We start from the raw sequence: 19,232 nt of genomic DNA, 5'->3' as shown, positions 1-19,232 counted from the left end.
AGCCAGTTCCATTTTTCAATATTTTATATATATATAAACATATATATTTATGCAATATTTTGTTTGTAACCATAAGGGTTTTAAGAATCTCTTATTTTTTGTTCTTGTGGTTTTTGTGGGGGTTTTTTGGTTTGGTTTGGTTTGGGTTTTTGTTGGTTTTTGTTTGTTTGAGTTTGGTTTGGTTTTTTTTAATATTAGGCCCTGGAACACCTACACTGTGACAGAATGTCAGTTCTTGACAGATTTGGGTCCCATTCCCATTGAGGTCAGAGTAATAAAAATGATGATGATCACAACACTGACCTAGGGATGCACTCCTCAGTATTTATTAATTTGCCTTCCAGTTCAGTTTCTTGTCTGTCAAAGAATTTGAAACGGAAGTGGTGGCTGGTAACATGGCAAGGAGTCATTGTCTCTTCTGGATGGAAACAACCACATACATAATGTATATATACTATGTACAGATGATATACAGTGAATTTCAGTCCAGTTTTTACAGAACAGGGTTCAGCATTACAACTGGTACTAGCAGGCACCCCCTCACAGGTAGCCTCTAATTAAAAAACAAATACTGAATTATACTCCTGCCTAGAAGAAGGCTCTTTCATATCAGAGACAAGGGATGCTGATAGTGGTACAATGCAAGATAGCTAATCTTATTACTACCTAAACTTGCTATCCATTGCACTCAATCTAACAGCTATCAGCAGCATTAAATTTACTGAAATTGTACTGTGAATTTCAACTAAATAAAATTGAGGTCAATATTTCAGCAGAACTATACTCAAAAATGGCCTTGTACATTGCAGTTGCTGTGGTAACTTCTCACTTTATTCCACGACACAGTAAGAAGTTGCATGGACCTGCATAAAAGGTAAGAATGCCAATTAAAATGACCACAGAGCTGCCTTGATTTATAATACATCCTGTCCTTGTCCTTTTACGTCCTTATTTCAGAAAACGCAGTTCCTTGCTTGGACTGAACAGGCTCCTAGGTTTTTTTTTGTGAACACCAAGTTGCCAAGTGAAGTGTGGGTTGTAATTGAGTAGAAATCTTGTGCATTTTACACTTTTTCTAGGTAAAGTCCACAGGAAAAACAGCACATAAATTGAGTCTGAAGCTTTACAAATTGGCTACTTAAACCACTCCACGCCTATAAATTGTGCAGCGCTGTAGGCCATCTTTCTTTAGACACTATCATTCATGACAAGAAGACCTAGAGGAGAGAACTGAGAACCTGATAAACAGATCAACCGTATGCTAAAATATTGTGGAAAAAGAAGTAATCTGCTCAGTAGATGATGCAGCAAAATTTGCATCACTGCTTTGTGGTTTTCTATAACACATTACACACTATTGTGAGCAGAAAGCTAGTGCATTTATGGGATTCCCAAGCTTTTGAAAAGATATGAAATGTGTCCCTGATATTTTCATACAATTTTCTGAATCGGACCAGTTGTGACAACAAGGATCTCTTCTAAAGTTATGAAATCTAAATATGGCAATTTCGCTTTGATTCACAACAGCATGTGCAACACATTATATTTCTGTATACTTTATAAGGTAATTTTAGTTCTAGGTCATGCTCATATTAAACACAAATAAAACTACAGTAAAAGCAAATGACTGCTCATGTGCTTGAAGTAAACTCTGTGAGATGTAAATTGTTTATAAATGCAGCAAAATTCCTTTTTTTTTTTCTTAGTACTTGGCATTCTGAGAGCATATAACTCACCAGGAAGTGACTATTAATATGATATGATATAACTCTACAAGTTTTGTTACTGCCGACTGACCTTAGCCTTTTTTTTCCCCAATCATTTATCACCCATCATTTCTATCATCTTCCTGATAATAATTCAGAGTAGTTGATAGAAATTTGTCTACTTTATGTTTCACTGTTGCAGTGGTCTTCATAAAGCTTATTCACATTAAGCACTAAACACCTTTGCAGAACACTAAATACTCTAAAAGATAAAAATGTGTTTTCCTGTAAAACCATCAGTAAATACATAAAGTAATACTCAAGATAGCATGTCAGCATTTCTGCCCAATAGCATAATGACGAGACGAGTTACTTCAAGAGCACTAAGAATAATAGCCTACTGGATTTTCATTTGTTGAGGTTAAAGGAATAGCCATATGCTTTAAAAAAGTACCTTCCACCATCAAAATCAGTGTATGCTTTAAGGACTCATTGACAGCTGAAATAAAGTCACTAGGGCTTGTATACAGCTGACCTTGATAGCTTTTCAGTTTAAAACATTTTAAAGGTACATGTACAACAACATTGGCAAGGGAGGAAAGAAAGAAAGCAAATGCCAGGAGATCTAACAGAAGCAAGATGCATTTGTTTTTGACTTCTAATTAATCAAGATAACATCTCTTTCAGCCATTAGACAGTAAAATCAATAACCTGGGCAGTCTGACTGCCAGTTAGACTTATACACCAACACCTATTATTGGCAAAACTGTGATGTATTTAACCATTTCATCCTTTATTATATTAAAAAAAAAAGGGTAACCAATGCTTGTGAGAGACTAGAGGAAAAAGTCCAGCACCACAGTTAGTTGCTTACCCAGTTGTCAGCAAATTTCCCACTAGTGCCTCCTCCAGATGCTCCCCATGGAAACCTTTCTGTAATTGCTACTTTCCCTTACTGGAGTGAATGTTACAGAAATAAACCAAGACAAAGCACCCCAAACCTCAGCTGCATCACTACCAGATCTCAAGAGAAACTGGATATACGATGATTCTGGGAATCAGTGATACTCTGAGTTAAGCAGAAAATACTACAAATAATCCTGCTGTAACAGTGCTGCAGAAAAAGAGATGACACCTGACCAGAACAAGAGGCAGATCTCAGGAAATCATTACAGTGGTTTCATTTCAGAGGCAAGTTAAATGGATTCTTTTACATAAATTGCCTATTGTGAGGTCCTGCAACCTCTTCCCCTGGTCAATAATCCCATTAAGCCTGTGACATTCCTACAAAAGTGCCAAATCCTGAAATCTTTTCTCATTAATTAGCTCATTTCCCAAACAATCTCATTGAATTTAGACTCTTTAATCAATGCAGACAAAAATGCTTCATTCCCAAAAGACAAAAAGATCCAGTACATTGTATCTAATTTTAGGAAGTCTTTCAAGCTTGGGCCCATCTTAATATATAAGGCCTAAAGGGGAAAGCTTTTTCTAAGACTGATGTTTTGAAGGCCACAAAATCTTTGGAACTCTTCTTCCTTTCACTAGCCAGACAACCAGCGTTGGTATCAACGGTCGCAACAGACCAGCAAAACTAGTAACTCCACTCTGGACCTGCAGTTAAGGCTGATCCATTAACCTACAGAATCTGATCAACAATGTTGTGACTTAATGCTGCATTGCACAAGATCATTTTCCTTCATCTTCCCTAGCAAAGACTGTTTTCCAACTCAGTTGAATTAGATTTACCATTTGAAGTCTTGACTCTACAATTTAAATACATAAAGTAATTAGAAAAATTTTACTAGAAAGTACAAGTCTAGGAAATAGCGGACATCATGGGGTGGTCCCAGAAATCTTTACAGGGTTGTTTGTTTTCATTCCTTCCCACAGGTTGCCATTAAAAAATGTCTTGAGCCAAAAATGTTCCTAGAAAAGACTGGGTATTTGTAATCGGCATAAGATAAACAAAGCGCAACACAGCTCAACGCATTTAATCAAATTATTTAGCATACACATGTTTAACAAGGACAATATAAATGGACCAGTAATTATGATATTAAATTGTTTTCATGCTTTATTTGTCTTTTTCTATTCTTCACAGTGATCAGATGTACAGTTAATTACACTTAATAATGATAATTATGGCTTTATTTTACAATGCAGCAAATTAACTCAATCAGGCATTTCATAATGCAAAGGATGCTATGGAAGTTATTATAACAGAGGAGAAATATTTAAAATCAACATTGCTCTCTAGGGATCTTTTGACTTACCTTCCTTTGCTGTGCCACCAATCTATTGTACCATGTGGGGTAACTCCCATTAAGGCAAATGGGAAATTCCTAGCTTACATAAATCCTCTGGAATTATCTGGCAGAAAATAAAACTGAGTTTCTGTTGCAGAGAGAACTAATTAACTTATATTGCTGTCAAGTACGCAAACGTTCTGCAATGACACAAAAATGAGTGGATGGAATCCAACAACATAATTTTAATGAAGAGTTTCTCTCCTGCACTTTAGTTGAGTTTCCTGGAGAGGACAGCACATTTGCTGTACAGGGAAAGAATAACCACATCCTGTATTCAACAGGAAGATGATGCACAGTGAAGAAACAAAGTTAGAAATGGGCTTTCTGCCACAATCTTAACTCTGACCCGTGGAACACTGTTACGACCAAAGATCATTTAACACTTATACGTGATTTATGAAAATTGACAACTATAGCCACCAATGTTATAAAAAAATGTTTTAAACCAATATTTTTCCATCCACTATGTCCTTTTATACCATTCATTATTGTCATTACTGTAAACAAATGAGGCATTGCCCGTGCCTTTTCCGCTTTACACCTTTCTTCCTACTAGTTTAATTTTCTGTTGTTACTTTCCAGTTTCACTGTGTGTAGGCATATAATACATACAAAAGTTTTTGTTGGAGAAGGTAGATGTACAGCCACAACATTTCCACAATCCAGTTTAAGAGGAGGATTTTACAGTGTCACCAAAAAGAGCAAAGAATCTACCATCTCAGCTTACAGCACCCTTCCCCATTCCAAGTCTTTTGTGCATTAATCTCCACAAGATAGAAATGGTTCACAGCCTCAGCACAACAATTTCAAATATCATTCTCTGCCAGCAATGGAACCACCTTGTGCCACTGTAGATGGGGACAAAGAGGTGTGGTTTGCCCCTCAAGATGCAAGTTGACTTGTCACAGAACAGTACTGATTTACATTTATGCTGTTAACCAGACCCAGCTGAGACATGACCAAGGCTTATTTCCTCTGTGAGGTGCCATTAAGAAAGATATATTACCTGGGTTTTGCTCTGCTCTCCCTGCAGGCCTTAACTGCAGATCCTCTAGGACGAGAATTTTGCACGCAAGCCCAGTGTTCCATGGGAGCTCCAATTTACCTGTCAGATGCAGAAAGGACAGACATTCAAGCCAACCTGTTTTCCCTTCACTGATACTGTGTGGCACTATCTGCCCTACACAGAGATTCTCTGTGGGCAAGCCAGCAGCTGCCTGCTCTGTCCCTCAGCAACGCTGGTACCTGCTGCAGCCTCCCCACTGAACTATGAGCCTCACCATTCTCTAGTTCAGACACCAGGCAAATACCTCACGAAGATACCCTCCAAGGCATAAGAAATCATGTGAAATGGAGACGTCCAATTCTGAGCATCATTTTCTTCAAGAGGGCATCCAAGTTTTAATGTCAGCGTAGCTAGTATTAAGGTTGTCAAAGGGAGAACCTCAAAACATTCAGAGTTCAGGTCTAAGCATACTAACTTGACTTCTCGTAAAGCTATGCTTAATGAGAGAGAAAAAAAGGGGTCTTTTGGGATGTGTTGTTTTCATATTTCAGACCTGGGATAAAAATATACCAATATATATTTTTTACAATGTTTTCAAGCTTTTGACTCTGCTGTTGGATGCAAAGATAAAGAGAAAAAAAGACCATTTTAAAAACATTTTTGAATTTCAGACAAGAAAGCAATACAACATTCCTTCCCAACAATGTGATTGATAGATGGGTAGTAACAAATATATTTGTCAATTCTCTAATAAAACCATACCAAAAATGTGTATATTAAACGCATTCCTCCACTGAACCTTCTCTTCACCACTATAACACCTGTAAAGTTGTGGATGTCTTACAAGTCTGTTTTAACATACAGAAAGAAGTACTGTTAAATCCATGCTTGATTTATCACTATGCCTAGGTAGCCAAAAGATTTAAGTAGAAACCAGTCCAATAGCCTGCAGGTACCACTGACTTTTTAATACAAAAGGGGTTTTTTTGGTTTTTTGGTTTTTTTAACTTGCCAGGGGACTTGCATTATCAGAGGCTGATTGTATTTGGAAAATGCTAAATTGAATCCTCTGCATTCACCTCCCAGGCTGCTAAATGGAAAAGTATCCCCTATATTAAACTGGAAGTTAGTTGAAGAGCAGGCACACATCCCTTGCAATCAATGACAAGCTAATGTGCTGCTGACTATGAAATGTCCGGAAACCTAAATGCAAAGCTCTTGATTCAAGTGATCTGTGCTGCAAGTCCTTGAGCCACTGCAGGCAACCAGTTTTATTTACATGAACTTTTTGGACCAACATTAAAAAACGCACTACTTGAAAGAAGATGCCAACATGATAATCCAAAAAGAATGTTATTTTATGCTGCCTGCACCTCCATATTACAAGGATATAATCAGAAATAAAAGTGGTAAAATAACCAGAGATATTCTAATCAATAAATTATCAAGTCTTTGGTACAATAATCATTGTTGGCTGGATCCTAAACCAATGTAAATAAATAACATGGGCCACGCATGACAAGTTGCTTCATCAAGGGCTGAAGCCTTTTTATTTTTATATGTTTTGATTATTAAGGAGTATCTTTAGCAAGCCTGTGCTATTTCTGAGTAAACAGTTCATGTATGTGGGTCACCCTTAGAGAAAGCATGAAAGACTTATCCTTCTGACTTGAGGGAAAATTGCAGAAAAAATGGGTGCTGACCTCCTGTCTTTCTACTTGGTGGCTCGTAAATGTTAGCCCAGCTTGATAATATCAATTAGACTAGGAAGCTTTATTTTAAGTTTTTTGAACTATCACTACTGCCTGTGTCCATTTGTCTTTTTTATTCTCTAGATGTGCCATGACAAGGATTAAATGCGACACACACCAAACTTTGAATGTCCCGCAGCCAGTTCCAATGGCTCGGATGCTGTCATTTCGAGCTACATCATGAACAGTGGCTCAATGGCTGCATCTGTGACACATGTCAGAAACTTTTAAATGTCTGCTCTTTTTTTCATCAGGATGCTTCTGTATCCTAGCTAGGGAAGAGATGACATTTTGTGTTTGGGTGGAACTTGTTGTGGCTCCCTCTTCCTGCCTCCTCTAACTGTCAGCCTGAGTTTCCCCTAAACATATCAAAATACAGACAAATAAACCTTGTCATTTAGAAATATATTCAGTAGTAACCATGCTTGAAAACAATGTTTTAGGAAGAACTTGGGCACATTTTCTCATAGAATGACGCGCTACACAAAACACAGTGCTAGGCTATTTCTGACCTTTGTTATGTGCCGCCTTAGAAGATTGATGTGCACAACTCAGATACACGTGAATTCCTTAACATTTCTGTTCTTTTTCCATTAAAGTGGAATAATTTGGCATATAAAATACACGGTGTATCAGGGTGGTTTTTTTCAAGGCTTGGAAGAATTAACATTTTGATAAGAATACATAGTTTAAGGGTATAAAATGGATCTGCTAATGGACCCTAAGGAGTCTCAGGGCGGGACTCCAGGAGTTGAAAACACCATTCAGAAGAAGAAGAAGAGGGCAGTCTTGTATCATTATCATTCATTTAAAATAAATACATGTCATTTTTAAGATCAGATTGGGATTTCTTTGTCTTTCAAAATTAAAAAAAAAAAAAAAAAAAAGCCTAAATCTCTGGGCTCTTTGATTATGACATTTTCCCTTTAGCTTTAATTGGTATAATAAATAGTCATTTCTCTTTCTTTTCCCTGGGCAGCCTGAGTTCTTCAGATTCTCCTAGTGTTATTTGTGACTGTGTATGGGCAGCCAGACATGTTTCACACACTTAAACACTGTGTAATTTTACTCCGAGGCTCTCTTTGCCCATTTCAATTGGCCATGTTTCAGCTGGATTTAACTAGAAAAAATTTACTTTCTTAAAATAATTATTTGGGCTCCTGGTTAAAGTTATATTTTAAAACATAAGAAGAGAAATGCAGTGATGGCATATAAGCTTGCACGTATGTGCAAACATGCAGTTTAACCTTGTTTTTTTTAAAAATATATATGTCCATTTCACTGCTACTCCTAGAGGGATTAATTCCTTTTAGAGGAAACATTCAGCCTATTTACATCTGACTGTGGAGAAAGCTGGGCTCAGGTGGAAGATGCACATTTGGTAGAGAGTAACCTGAGACACTGCAGAGAGCACTGCCAAAACTTCAAGTAAAATGCAGCCACTCTGCCTCTGGATGGATGAGCATTCCAGTCCTCAGCGCTTTGCCCAGCCTTTGCTGGGTACCCAACATACTGTGCATTCAATCCTGACATTTGGGGCCTCCAGTTTGTTTTGGTTTTCCTCTGAGGCACTGCTTCACCATTTATTTCATTGCTACATGAAAGACCATAATTCCAAACATAAAAATTCATTAATTTCTATTAAACCCCAGGTAAGTTACTTTAAAAGTGAATGCTCCTGCAGTCACCTTTTTCTTTGCTGCACTGAGGGTTAAATGAAAAAGTTAATACCAAAGAAATCAGAGAATCATGTAACCAGAACTATCACTGCACACAGTCAAGAATTTACTTTAGTATTCCATATAATTAGGGAATCAGTGGCTGTGTAGCAGAGAGAAAGGTGGGAAGGGCTAGAATGTACTTGTTATCCTCAATTACACAGCTATGGTTAGTTAAGGATAAACAAGATTCCCACACCTTTCATGGCACTACCTTTATTCTCTGTGGGGATGAGCGGAGGTAGCCTACCAGCAGGAGACGATACTTCTCACAAAAGGTAGCTTTCTGCTTTCTAGCCAAGAACTACTACAATTTAGCATGACCCAGACATGATTAAACAAGAAAACATAGCTGCAACTTTCTGAAGCACTTGCAGATACGCTGTCAAACACATGAGCAGGAGAGATACATGAAAACAAGGCATACTGTGGCCTCAAATTCAAACTGCTACGGAAAGATACAACTGTTAGTATTGCTATTTATGTTAGAATGCCCTTAATGGATGAATTTTAACAATGGCATTAACAGTGACTTTTATTTAGGATTTAGCTCTACTAAAAATAGAAAAACAAAGTTTTTTAAATATAGCATTTTGTACAAAATGAAAACAGAGTGAGAACACAATTCTTTTGGTATGTTATTGCAATAGAGCTAGGAATGTTTTACTTAACTAAGTCTCAGCATCCTCTTGGGTAAGGTTATTAGCTGTATTATTCCAATAGGGAAACTAGGACACATTTTTATTTTAGTAACTTTTAAAAGTAAACTATCCTGTCTCATAGTCCTGAAATCTACTTTTATACCTTCCTGTTAAACATTCATTAGCACAGTCTATAGATCTAGAGAGTTTGTTTGGGTTTCCAAAACTTCAGTGAAACTGGCCTTCCAGTTAGGTAAAATGTGAACTTGCTGAGCCTTAAAATCCAAATGTAGCAGAAATCCTTACAGACTAAATCCTTCAAGTTTTGATTTGACAAAAAACATAAACCAAACCCATCAGACCTCACTAAATGCTTAAATATAATTACTTTTGGAATAGATTAAAATTTTGTAAAATAATTTAATTTCCATTTTGACAACTAATGGTATGTTTCCACTGTGTAAAGCTCCAAAAATTTATCAGCCAGCAGCTGCTTCAAAACTAATGAATCTGGGCTTCTTTCTTAGCACAGGTGATAAACACTCATTCTTCACATCGTATATTTTGATTCCTTATGTCAAAGGCTCTCCTTTAATGTGCATTTTGATGCCGCATAAGAAAATGCAAACCGTTCCAGCATAAGGCTGAAACTTGTGTTTGCTTCTATATTGCCACTAAGTATTTCTGGGTGCAAAAGTGAATGTGCAAGTGGAACAAAACATTCAAAGATACAGCATCCTACTCCTGGCTTTGTTATTTTAAGGCAGACCTCTATTTTTCCCTTTTACACTGGGTATGCATTCCTATATTTTGTGATATTTGCTCCTACTGCCATTGATGTTGAAAGCTTTGCCACTGACATGCATAGAAAGAGGATAAGACTCAGAATGTGCTTATGATATAAACTTGTGATCAACATTAACAGCTGGTAGGTTTTGGTTTGGTTTTTTTTTTTTTTACTCTTAAGCCTCATAAATACAGCTGAAAAAGCATTTATCTGAAAGTGGAAAATGAGGGCTTAGCTAGAGCTGTGCAAACCTTTCATAATGAAACCCAGAACTAGCCTGATTTGGGAGAGTTGCTAGAGGTTTGACATTCAGGCCAGGTTTGCTAACCCCTCAGTGAACGCAGCTGATTTACAGTTTCAGATGAAAACCACATACAGCTCAATAGTGGTTTTGGCTGAATGATGCTTTCAGCTTTTGCTTGAACTTGAAACTTATTGGGTGTGAACCCACAATAACCAAAACTTATAAAAAAGAAAGAAAGGAAAAAGACTACTTTGAGCAACCACATGGACAGAAACCACCCAAGACTCTCGGAAACCCAAGTACAGCAAGCAAAGCTGGGGGAAGGTATGTTAGGAATTACAGATGTTGGGATCTTGCAGCTCCGCTATCATCTGAAGTAATGGCCAAAGAGGTGTGTAATCAGTGGAGCTCAAGCTAAAGCTAAACATATTGGGCACCAGTTGATAACTGCAGTTTACCCAAATAATTTCCCAGAGCACTGACATTTCTATTGCATTTTATAAGATGTGCATTGCATAGTAGGTGGTGATTTGGTGGTTTGGGAAGTAGCCAAGCAAGGAGACCCAAAGTATAGTGAACTTTCTTCCAAAATTGATGTTGAAATTTGGCTACTTGAAACACATTACAAGTCATGGTTAAATCAGTAGGGTATTAAAAAGGAAATGACTCTTGAGCAGAGGTTTGCTTTTTCCCTCTCTTGCATTGTAATCCTCTGACCAGCCCTAAATCGACTACTAAGCTAAAGGAAATTAAAGAAAAGATGAATAAAAAAAAAAAAAAAGATTTCAAGCTGGGCCAAATTCATCCCCTGTGTAGCTTAGCTCAAGTAGAGTTAAATCAATGGAGTTCCACCAGGGATGAATTTGGCATATTGTCAAAAGGAAATGAAGCAACTGTGCCCTCATTTACAGCTATCAACTTAAACAGAAATTTCATTATATGGGAATTTCTGAAAACAATTCCTAGGTAAAAGAAAATTGCTAAGGTTGAACAACACGTGTGTTGGAAAATTCCCTGCAGTCCAGAACTGTCTACTTACTCGGTAGATACACTGAATGCTAGATAATTGAGTACACACATTGTTTCAAAGGTCTTATAAAATCAGAGGAGCCTATAAAATGAATAAGCAGACTGTCTTCAGAAATCCCCTTTCTTTGTTTTCCCTGTATTGAATCTTAAATACTCATTTGCAAAAATAGTGTTAATTCAAAAGTGGGAGGGCCATTACAGATAAAATTATGCCAGCAATATCAGTTTCAGCTACCTTGATATTCTTTATTTGATTTTCTCCATTCAAATGTAAAAGTAATGCAGAATTTCTTAAGCTGCACTCTTCTGCCACTGATTTTCTCCAGAGTATGACCCGAAGAGATCCTGTGAAGTTCCTCTTTATTTCCAACTATAATACTAAATTAAAACATTTAACACTGACATTTCCAAACAGATTCCTTTCTATATGTTTACTATAAAAGGATCTATTTCTGTTCTAAGAGGATCTATGGAATTGTGGATGAGAGGTGAGATGATCTGTTAAAAAACTTCTGGATTAAGATAAAACTAGGTTTGAAAACCCCTTGACTTCACAGATTTGTTTTTGAATTGGCAGCAAAACTTTCAATCAGAATGCAAAATATTTGCAAGAAATTTTAAACTTGTGCTGGAAGGCTGTTTTGGACACATTTAGGAACTTGGTCTCATAGTCCAAACATTGCATGTAATACGATAACGTAAAATGTATTTTTATGTTAAAAACTATGAACACAACTAACCTAGAACTAAACATATTTTCCAACATGCTGTTCCCTTAAAATGCTGAGGATGCTGAGATGATGATGATATTTTGTGAATGTGCCATGACCACGACTTAGCTTGTCCTTAAAAATATCTGCTCCTTGAAGGCTTGTGAAAATCCTGATCTGAAACCTTAATCTAATTGTCAGCAACTATAAGAAAGGGTCAGCTTCAGGTTGACAACACCACCAGAGGCAAGTCCGTCAGAGTCACCTAACCTAAAAGGTAACTTTTAGAAAGATTCAGCTGCTTTAGTACCGCATAAAGAAAATATACTAATTTAACCAGCTTTGAGGAACTAGGAGTGCTGAGTATCCTGAACAGTCTCACATAACAAATGCCAAAGAAAATACTCCCAAAACTTCTTGAGAACAGGTTATAAATGATTGGAAGAAACCATTTTCCTTGGGACTAACTCTCACATAATCCAAGATCTTGGTAGGTTATTCGGATAATCGTAAAAGTAAAATGAGTATTAACTCATTTTAGGTAAGACAACATTCTCTAATTGCCTAATACTGCTAGAGTGGCATAAGGAAATCAAAGGCTCTATCAGTTGTTCAGGGTCACAGGCTAACTCCAAGAAGGCTCCAAACCAGATGATGTCTCAGTCTTTCAAGCCATTTAGACGTGTTTGTGTATCACAATGCTCACCTGTCACGTGGAGTTGTTAGCATAGGCAGGGTCCCACGGTAACACCTTTAGATCGTTGTTTTCTCACAATCATGTCTTGTCTGTTTTATTCCTGTTACTAGGACTAGAAAGAAACACAGAAAACAGATTTTAACTAAATAGCAAGATGTAACAGCCACCAGGTATGCATATAAAAACACTACAAAAGTAAACTCTGTATTTCAATTGTTATACTACAAGCAGTGAAGCAGAAACTTCACTTTAAAAACAAAAGGGGAGCACTTGCCTATTTTGTGCCATCACTTGCCTGCAGAGCAATCACATGGCAATTGAAGCAGACAAGGACACAGCCAGAGATCTTTAGGAACAAAGGACAACAGCTAGTAAGCCATGCAAGACCCCTGACTTCATGTCACCTGATTCACTGTCAGATTCTCCAGACTGAACCTGAAAAAGGATACTTCGAAATCTAAGTGTTAAACACACAACCTCAATCTTGGCTATATGGTTACACCTCTGGAACGCTGAATTTCATCTCTTTCTTTAACATATGCCAACCGTTTAACAAAGCAGAAAGATAGACAGTTGTACACAGAGTAAAGAGAATAAGCTTTCCCAAACTGGGCAAGCAGAGACTCGTGTGCCAACTCTCACACCACATAAAGAAGAAATATGTGGTACGACTCGGTATGAGTCAGTATAAAATGGGCTGATTCAGAACCTCACCACAAAAGCTGCATCTAGCAAATTTCTGCTGTGGGTAAATGTTTCCAAACATGCTCATATTGTTGACAGAAATAAAAAAATATTAACAGATCTACTGGCAGCAAGTTAACCCTGTAATTTACAGAAAGAATTTTCAAAAACACAGACAGGTTTGTCTCTTTCTTCTGACTTAAATGAGCGCAACATTGCACCAACATACAGTGATTTTTCACCTGCAACCACGTAATGCTCTGCTCAAAGAAACACATATATTAAAAAGAGAGCTGCATACCACCCTTCCAATACTAGTAACCCTAACTCTCATGGATAACAACATTGACTTCAAAGGGACTCATGGTTTGAGTCAAGCAAATACTAGAATAAGCACTGTGAGACTTAGCTCTAACAAAGAAGAAAAAAGTGATTTCAGTGGTAACATACTTTCAGCAATCCCATAAATCACTTATGCATGCAACACGTGTAATAAGAGACAGTTTACTGTAAAGTTAGGTCTGCGGATCCATAACAGTGGGATTCACCTGAAAGTTATCAGCAAGTTTGCTGATGACACCAAGCTGGGAGGAGTGGCTGACACGCCAGAAGGCTGTGCTGCCATCCAGCGAGACCTGGACAGGCTGGAGAGTTGGGCAGGGAAAAATTTAATGAAATAGAACAAGGGAAAGTGCAGAATCTTGCATCTGGGTAGGAACAACCCCAGGTTCCAGTATAGGTTGGGGAATGACCTATTAGAGAGCAGTGTAGGGGAAAGGGACCTGGGGGTCCTGGTGGACAGCAGGATGACCATGAGCCAGCACTGTGCCCTTGTGGCCAAGAAGGCCAATGGCATCCTGGGGTAGATTAGAAGGGGGGTGGTTAGTAGGTCGAGAGAGGTCGAGAGAATCCTTCCCCTCTACTCTGCCCTGGTGAGACCTCATCTGGAATATTGTGTCCAGTTCTGGGCCCCTCAGTTCAAGAAGGACAGGGAACTGCTGGAGAGAGTCCAGCGCAGGGCCAGAAAGATGATTAAGGGAGTGGAGCATCTCCCTTATGAGGAAAGGCTGAGGGAGCTGGGGCTCTTTAGCTTGGAGAACAGGAGACTGAGGGGTGACCTCATCAATGTTTATAAATATATAAAGGGTGGGTGTCACGAGGATGGAGCCAGGCTCTTCTCGGTGACAACCAATGATAGGACAAGGGGTAAGGGGTTCAAGCTGGAACACAAGAGGTTCCACTTAAATTTGAGAAGAAACTTCTTCTCAGTGAGGGTAACGGAACACTGGAACAGGCTGCCCAGGGAGGTTGTGGAGTCTCCTTCTCTGGAGACATTCAAAACCCACCTGGACACATTCCTGTGTAGCCTCATCTAGGTGTTCCTGCTCCAGCATGGGGATTGGCCTAGATGATCTTTTGAGGTCCCTTCCAATCCCTAACATTCTGTGATTCCGTGATCTATCTTTAAAATTTCACTTCTATATTGTAGTTTGGATTTTTAATTAAAAGGTTAGAAATTAACATTCCTCAATATATGAAGTCAGGAATGTACTAAGCACAGCTACTACAGGCCGCTCCAAGTAAAACCATTTGCCTCCTAGTCTTCATTTGTGAAGGCACGTGATATCTGCCAAAAGCCAAAATACTGGTAATCACAAGACCGAACATATGACTTAAGTTTGGATATTTTTTGGTTAAATTTGTATAATTTGAATATTACTTGTTCAAGCATACCTTGGATCTCAGACCTTGTTAACTGTCAAGAAACATAGCTGGCAAGAATTTTTCTTGTGACAACACAAAGAACTAAAAATGCAGTGATTCCTCAGAAAGATACACATTTAAAAATGCTTATAGCTTTGGACGCAAATCTTTTATTTTTAATAGCCTAGTTAATCTAGAGAGAGAAAGTTGTGCCATGTATACAGAAGGAGTAAAGAAGAGAGAATAGAATCTCTTCTTAGATTACTGCAACTTTAATCCTTAATGATACTCAGTTCAGTTAAGACATTCAGGTGCAGTTCCCACTGAGGAAAGAACCAGGCGTAGATAGCAGCCCCAGGTTTAAAAAGGTTGCAGTCTCTTAAAACAGAATATTAGCAGAAGACATCTGAAAATAAATTGCTCCTCATATTAAAAAATAATTATGTTAGCATAAACAGTAATAAACATCTAATACTATTTTTTAAATAATATCCTAATATTAATACATTTGTAATATAAAATAATTATTCATAGACTATCATTTTGATTTTCTAGAATCAGTGATATTGAGTGTGAATTCCCTTTGAGCAAATTTTAATTAGGGCTTCAGATCACAAATCACAGAATCAATCAAGGCTTTACTGTATTTATCTATAGGTATATAGTCCCTCAAGTGAAAACAAAAACCAAAATGCAAGAGCCTTTGATCACATCTCGTTCCAAAAATATTTTTGCCTCCAAAGCTTTGCTGGGAAGAAAACACTCCTGAAAATGATACAAATGGTTTTGACATTAGGAAAAGTAAACAAGCAAAATAAAGATGGTAAAATCATGCGGTCAGTTTGCAAGTGCTGTTTATTGTTTGAGGCAGGGTTAAAGCCTTTTATAAAGACAAGAACATATATGCAACCAGACTGAAAGTGACATTAGGTTATTCTGAACACCCCTATTTGGAACTCTGCTGCCTATAATATGCCATGGCCAAAATATGTGGAGGCTTCAAAACAGTCAATATGATAGGAACAAACTAGGATTGCTGTTATTTTGGTAGCTAAGAGACAAAAAGTGCCCTAAATATCTCTAATGATATTTTTGATTAAAAAAAGAGGCATGCAGTTTTCCTTTATCTAATATCTCCTAGGACTTCTAATGTGAACTGGCATTTCATTTGTATCCATGTATGACATTAGCAGAGCCATTACAAGTGGCCAAAATGTGCTTTCCAGACACCAATTTATATGGCAAACAGCTCACTTTGAACCAAAGATGGTATGAACTGGATTGTTATAAGTTCATCACTGATTTTAAGTATCGTAAAGATTTATCATAGACTTTGAGAGTGAGTGAAGGCTTCCATTTACTGGGTAAAGCCTAAAACATTCAGCAGCAGCACGATTTGCTTCATCTCTTTGCCAGCGTCTCATTCTCTTTCATCGGTCAAACCTGACTTCACAATTGGCTCCAATATCCAGTTCACTTCCACTTGCAACACTAGCTGATAATAGCACCCCAAAATAGGAAACTTCTAACAACTGACATTTTTTTAACCAGGAAAGTGAATGAAGACCACAAAATAATTTCAAACAAGCCAAGAACAGCCAGACAATGATGGCTCTCAAATGGGACCAATACTCATGGGGTTGGAACAGTCTGGAGGTCAGAATGTTTGCATATTCCTTGACCAATCCCACTGAATCAGTAGCACGTAACACAATATATGCATAAAGTACTGAGATTTTTTTTGCACAGTAACAGGTTCATGATTCTAAATATGTCCAAACTGTTTATCAGAAAAGCAGAAAATGTCACACATTTTTATTTTCTCCACTGAAAATTTGACAATATCTTATGTTACACGGACATCAAAAGGGATTAATCAGAACTTGTCTCTATAACATATTAGTAAAAATGTTAATTATGTTAATTCCACAAGTTACTTTCATTGACTTTATTTTTCCTCTGAATAATCATACCCATCTGGTGGGAATTTTATTTTATATCCCTCCTTTTAAGCATATTTTTCTTTCTAAACTTAAGCATTTAGTTCTAAATGTAATCTCTGTCCAAGTTAAAATATATCTTGTGCAATAAACCAGGAATAGTACACACTGTCACAATATCAAAATTGAGGGTTTCTTCCAAGCACATACAGTAAAGCCGTGCCACTATTCCACAGCGTTAAAAAAAGATTGCTTTTCTGAAGGTCAAAATCAGTAAATGTTGAGATGTTATTTAAGAATTAGCAAATTTTGTTTGTCTGAAAAATTGTTTAAATCCTTTTTCTTTGCATATACACAAGTATACAAATTAATAGTACTTTGCACGGCCAAAATATTTTCAGGATGTATTTTTTTCCCCTCTTGAAAGAAAGAATAATCCATCTGGGCTCATTTGGGGATGGAGAGGGGGACACCAAACCGAAAAAAAAACCCCACTGTGAAAGGATTTGTGTAAGCATGTATGAGATAATAGAAACACAAGCACTTAATTCACAGAGAAAAAAAAAAAAGAACAGATAAGGGCTTTTTCATCTGAAATTATAGCCTCTCTCTTCTATAAACACTTCGATATCACCAGCCACTTTTGCTCAACAGGCAAGCCGGAGATAAAGGCGCTGCTTTTGCTGCGGCGCCGAGCGATGGAGCATGCTCACTGGAGCCCCAGGTGTGACCCCTGCTCTTCTGCAAGCAGCAATTGGACCAGGCAATCCATCATGGTGCTCCTCCTGTCAGGCCGGGTGCTCGGCTGCAGCTGTCTGTCACGCTGGTGGATGGGACCTGCTTAAAGGCAATCATGTCAATCTCTGTGTGACTACTCAGACTAAGATAGAAGGATGATCTTGACAGGCTTGGCAAAGTCAGCAGAAGGCACTAGAGGACTTTAGTTATATGCTTAAAATGTAGATGCAATTTGTGCTTCTCCTGTGGAGGGACTGAAGAGGCATGAAACAATGCCGTATTTTATAGCTGGTTGTCTCGGATGAATCTGTTGCCCTCGGAATGTTTTCCATAGTAAATGTAGCGGCATTTTCCCAAAATGCCTACAATAAAAAGAAAATAGATTACGATTAGGACAGCAATGGCATAATACACAAAGAAAGCACATAACTAGGGAAATTTGAAGGGCATAAGGGAACAGATTTCTCTTGTCCTGCAAAAGAAAGTTCAGGCATTTGAAATATTTTGTATTAACATTTCAGCAGGCAGTTTTTAATCTACCAGGAAAACGTGTTCAAATACCTGCACAACCCCTCCTGTTAAACATACATCCACTAGTGTCTTCAAAGCTAGAATGACATTACGCTGAAATATCATACACTGTGTTTTAAATCGCAGTACCTCTCTCCCACTTCTGAAAAACAGAAAGTCTGCATTGAAGTCACATTTTGTACTCTCAGTAATCTCCCTACTACATATTTACAGCTTTTTCCTGATGATTAAAATCAAAAAGATAAAGAAGTAAATAGTTACGATTTAATGTGGGTCTAAGAAAAACCTTTCAAACCTTCACAAAATCATCCTGGAAGTGCCTAAAGCCATCCCTGTTTTGCAGTGGCAGAGAACTGAAGCGACTGTCTGAAATCCACATGTGAAGTCATTGACAGACATGGGCTACAACCTGGGACTTCCTTACAGTTAGCCCTCCAGCCTCCAGCATTTTTCTCAGACGTAGAAATAAACTTTTTATTAAAAACATTTCCAAAATAGCTCTCCAAAAAACATCCCATGAGCAAGATTCAATTATAAATTATACTAAATATTGATACATAGATGATGCTTTCAAAAATTATCCAGAACACTGTTTTTGGGAGACACAGCACATTATTCTTAGTGGGTACAGGCAGCAAGATGCCGGAGGAAGCCTTAACTGCTGTGGATGAGACATACATACCTGCAGATCTCACCACCTCACTCAAAAGCATCCCCTCTGGTGGTACTAAGTGGTACGTGAAAGCGTAAGTTCACAGTCATATCCCACCTGTGAACATCCTCAAAGATACTAAATTTTACTAGCAGAGTTGTTCTTTGTGCCCCTAGGCACGTATAGTTGAATTAAAGTCATCTCCCATGCACAAAAGGAAGGTGAAATAGTCTCCTCTACCTTGGGAGTGTCTTAACATAGCATCACTGAAGTGCTAGGTAGCTCTCCCCCATAAGGGCAAACATAACCTAGCCCGAAGGAGACAAACACTGCCTTACATAGAGGGTAAAGATGGGGGAGGAACAGATCCTCAATTCATTGC

At 37.9% G+C, this 19,232-nt stretch overlaps 1 protein-coding gene across 2 annotated transcripts in view; it reads right to left on the bottom strand.

Moving 5' to 3' along the window:
* Positions 1–15,487: 15,487 nt before the first annotated feature.
* Positions 15,488–19,232, bottom strand: part of LRMDA (leucine rich melanocyte differentiation associated) — a 670,684-nt gene continuing 666,939 nt past the window's right edge. For both annotated transcript variants that reach the window (XM_065639441.1, XM_065639442.1), the window contains exon 7: positions 15,488–18,029. In XM_065639441.1, the coding sequence (XP_065495513.1) occupies positions 17,950–18,029 (80 nt within the window). In that variant the 3' untranslated portion in view covers positions 15,488–17,949. The remainder of the gene's footprint in view (positions 18,030–19,232) is intronic.

The sequence above is a fragment of the Caloenas nicobarica genome, chromosome 7 (genome assembly GCF_036013445.1).
Source record: "Caloenas nicobarica isolate bCalNic1 chromosome 7, bCalNic1.hap1, whole genome shotgun sequence".
NCBI lineage: Eukaryota > Metazoa > Chordata > Aves > Columbiformes > Columbidae > Caloenas > Caloenas nicobarica.
This window is presented reverse-complemented; position numbering and strand designations above follow the sequence as displayed.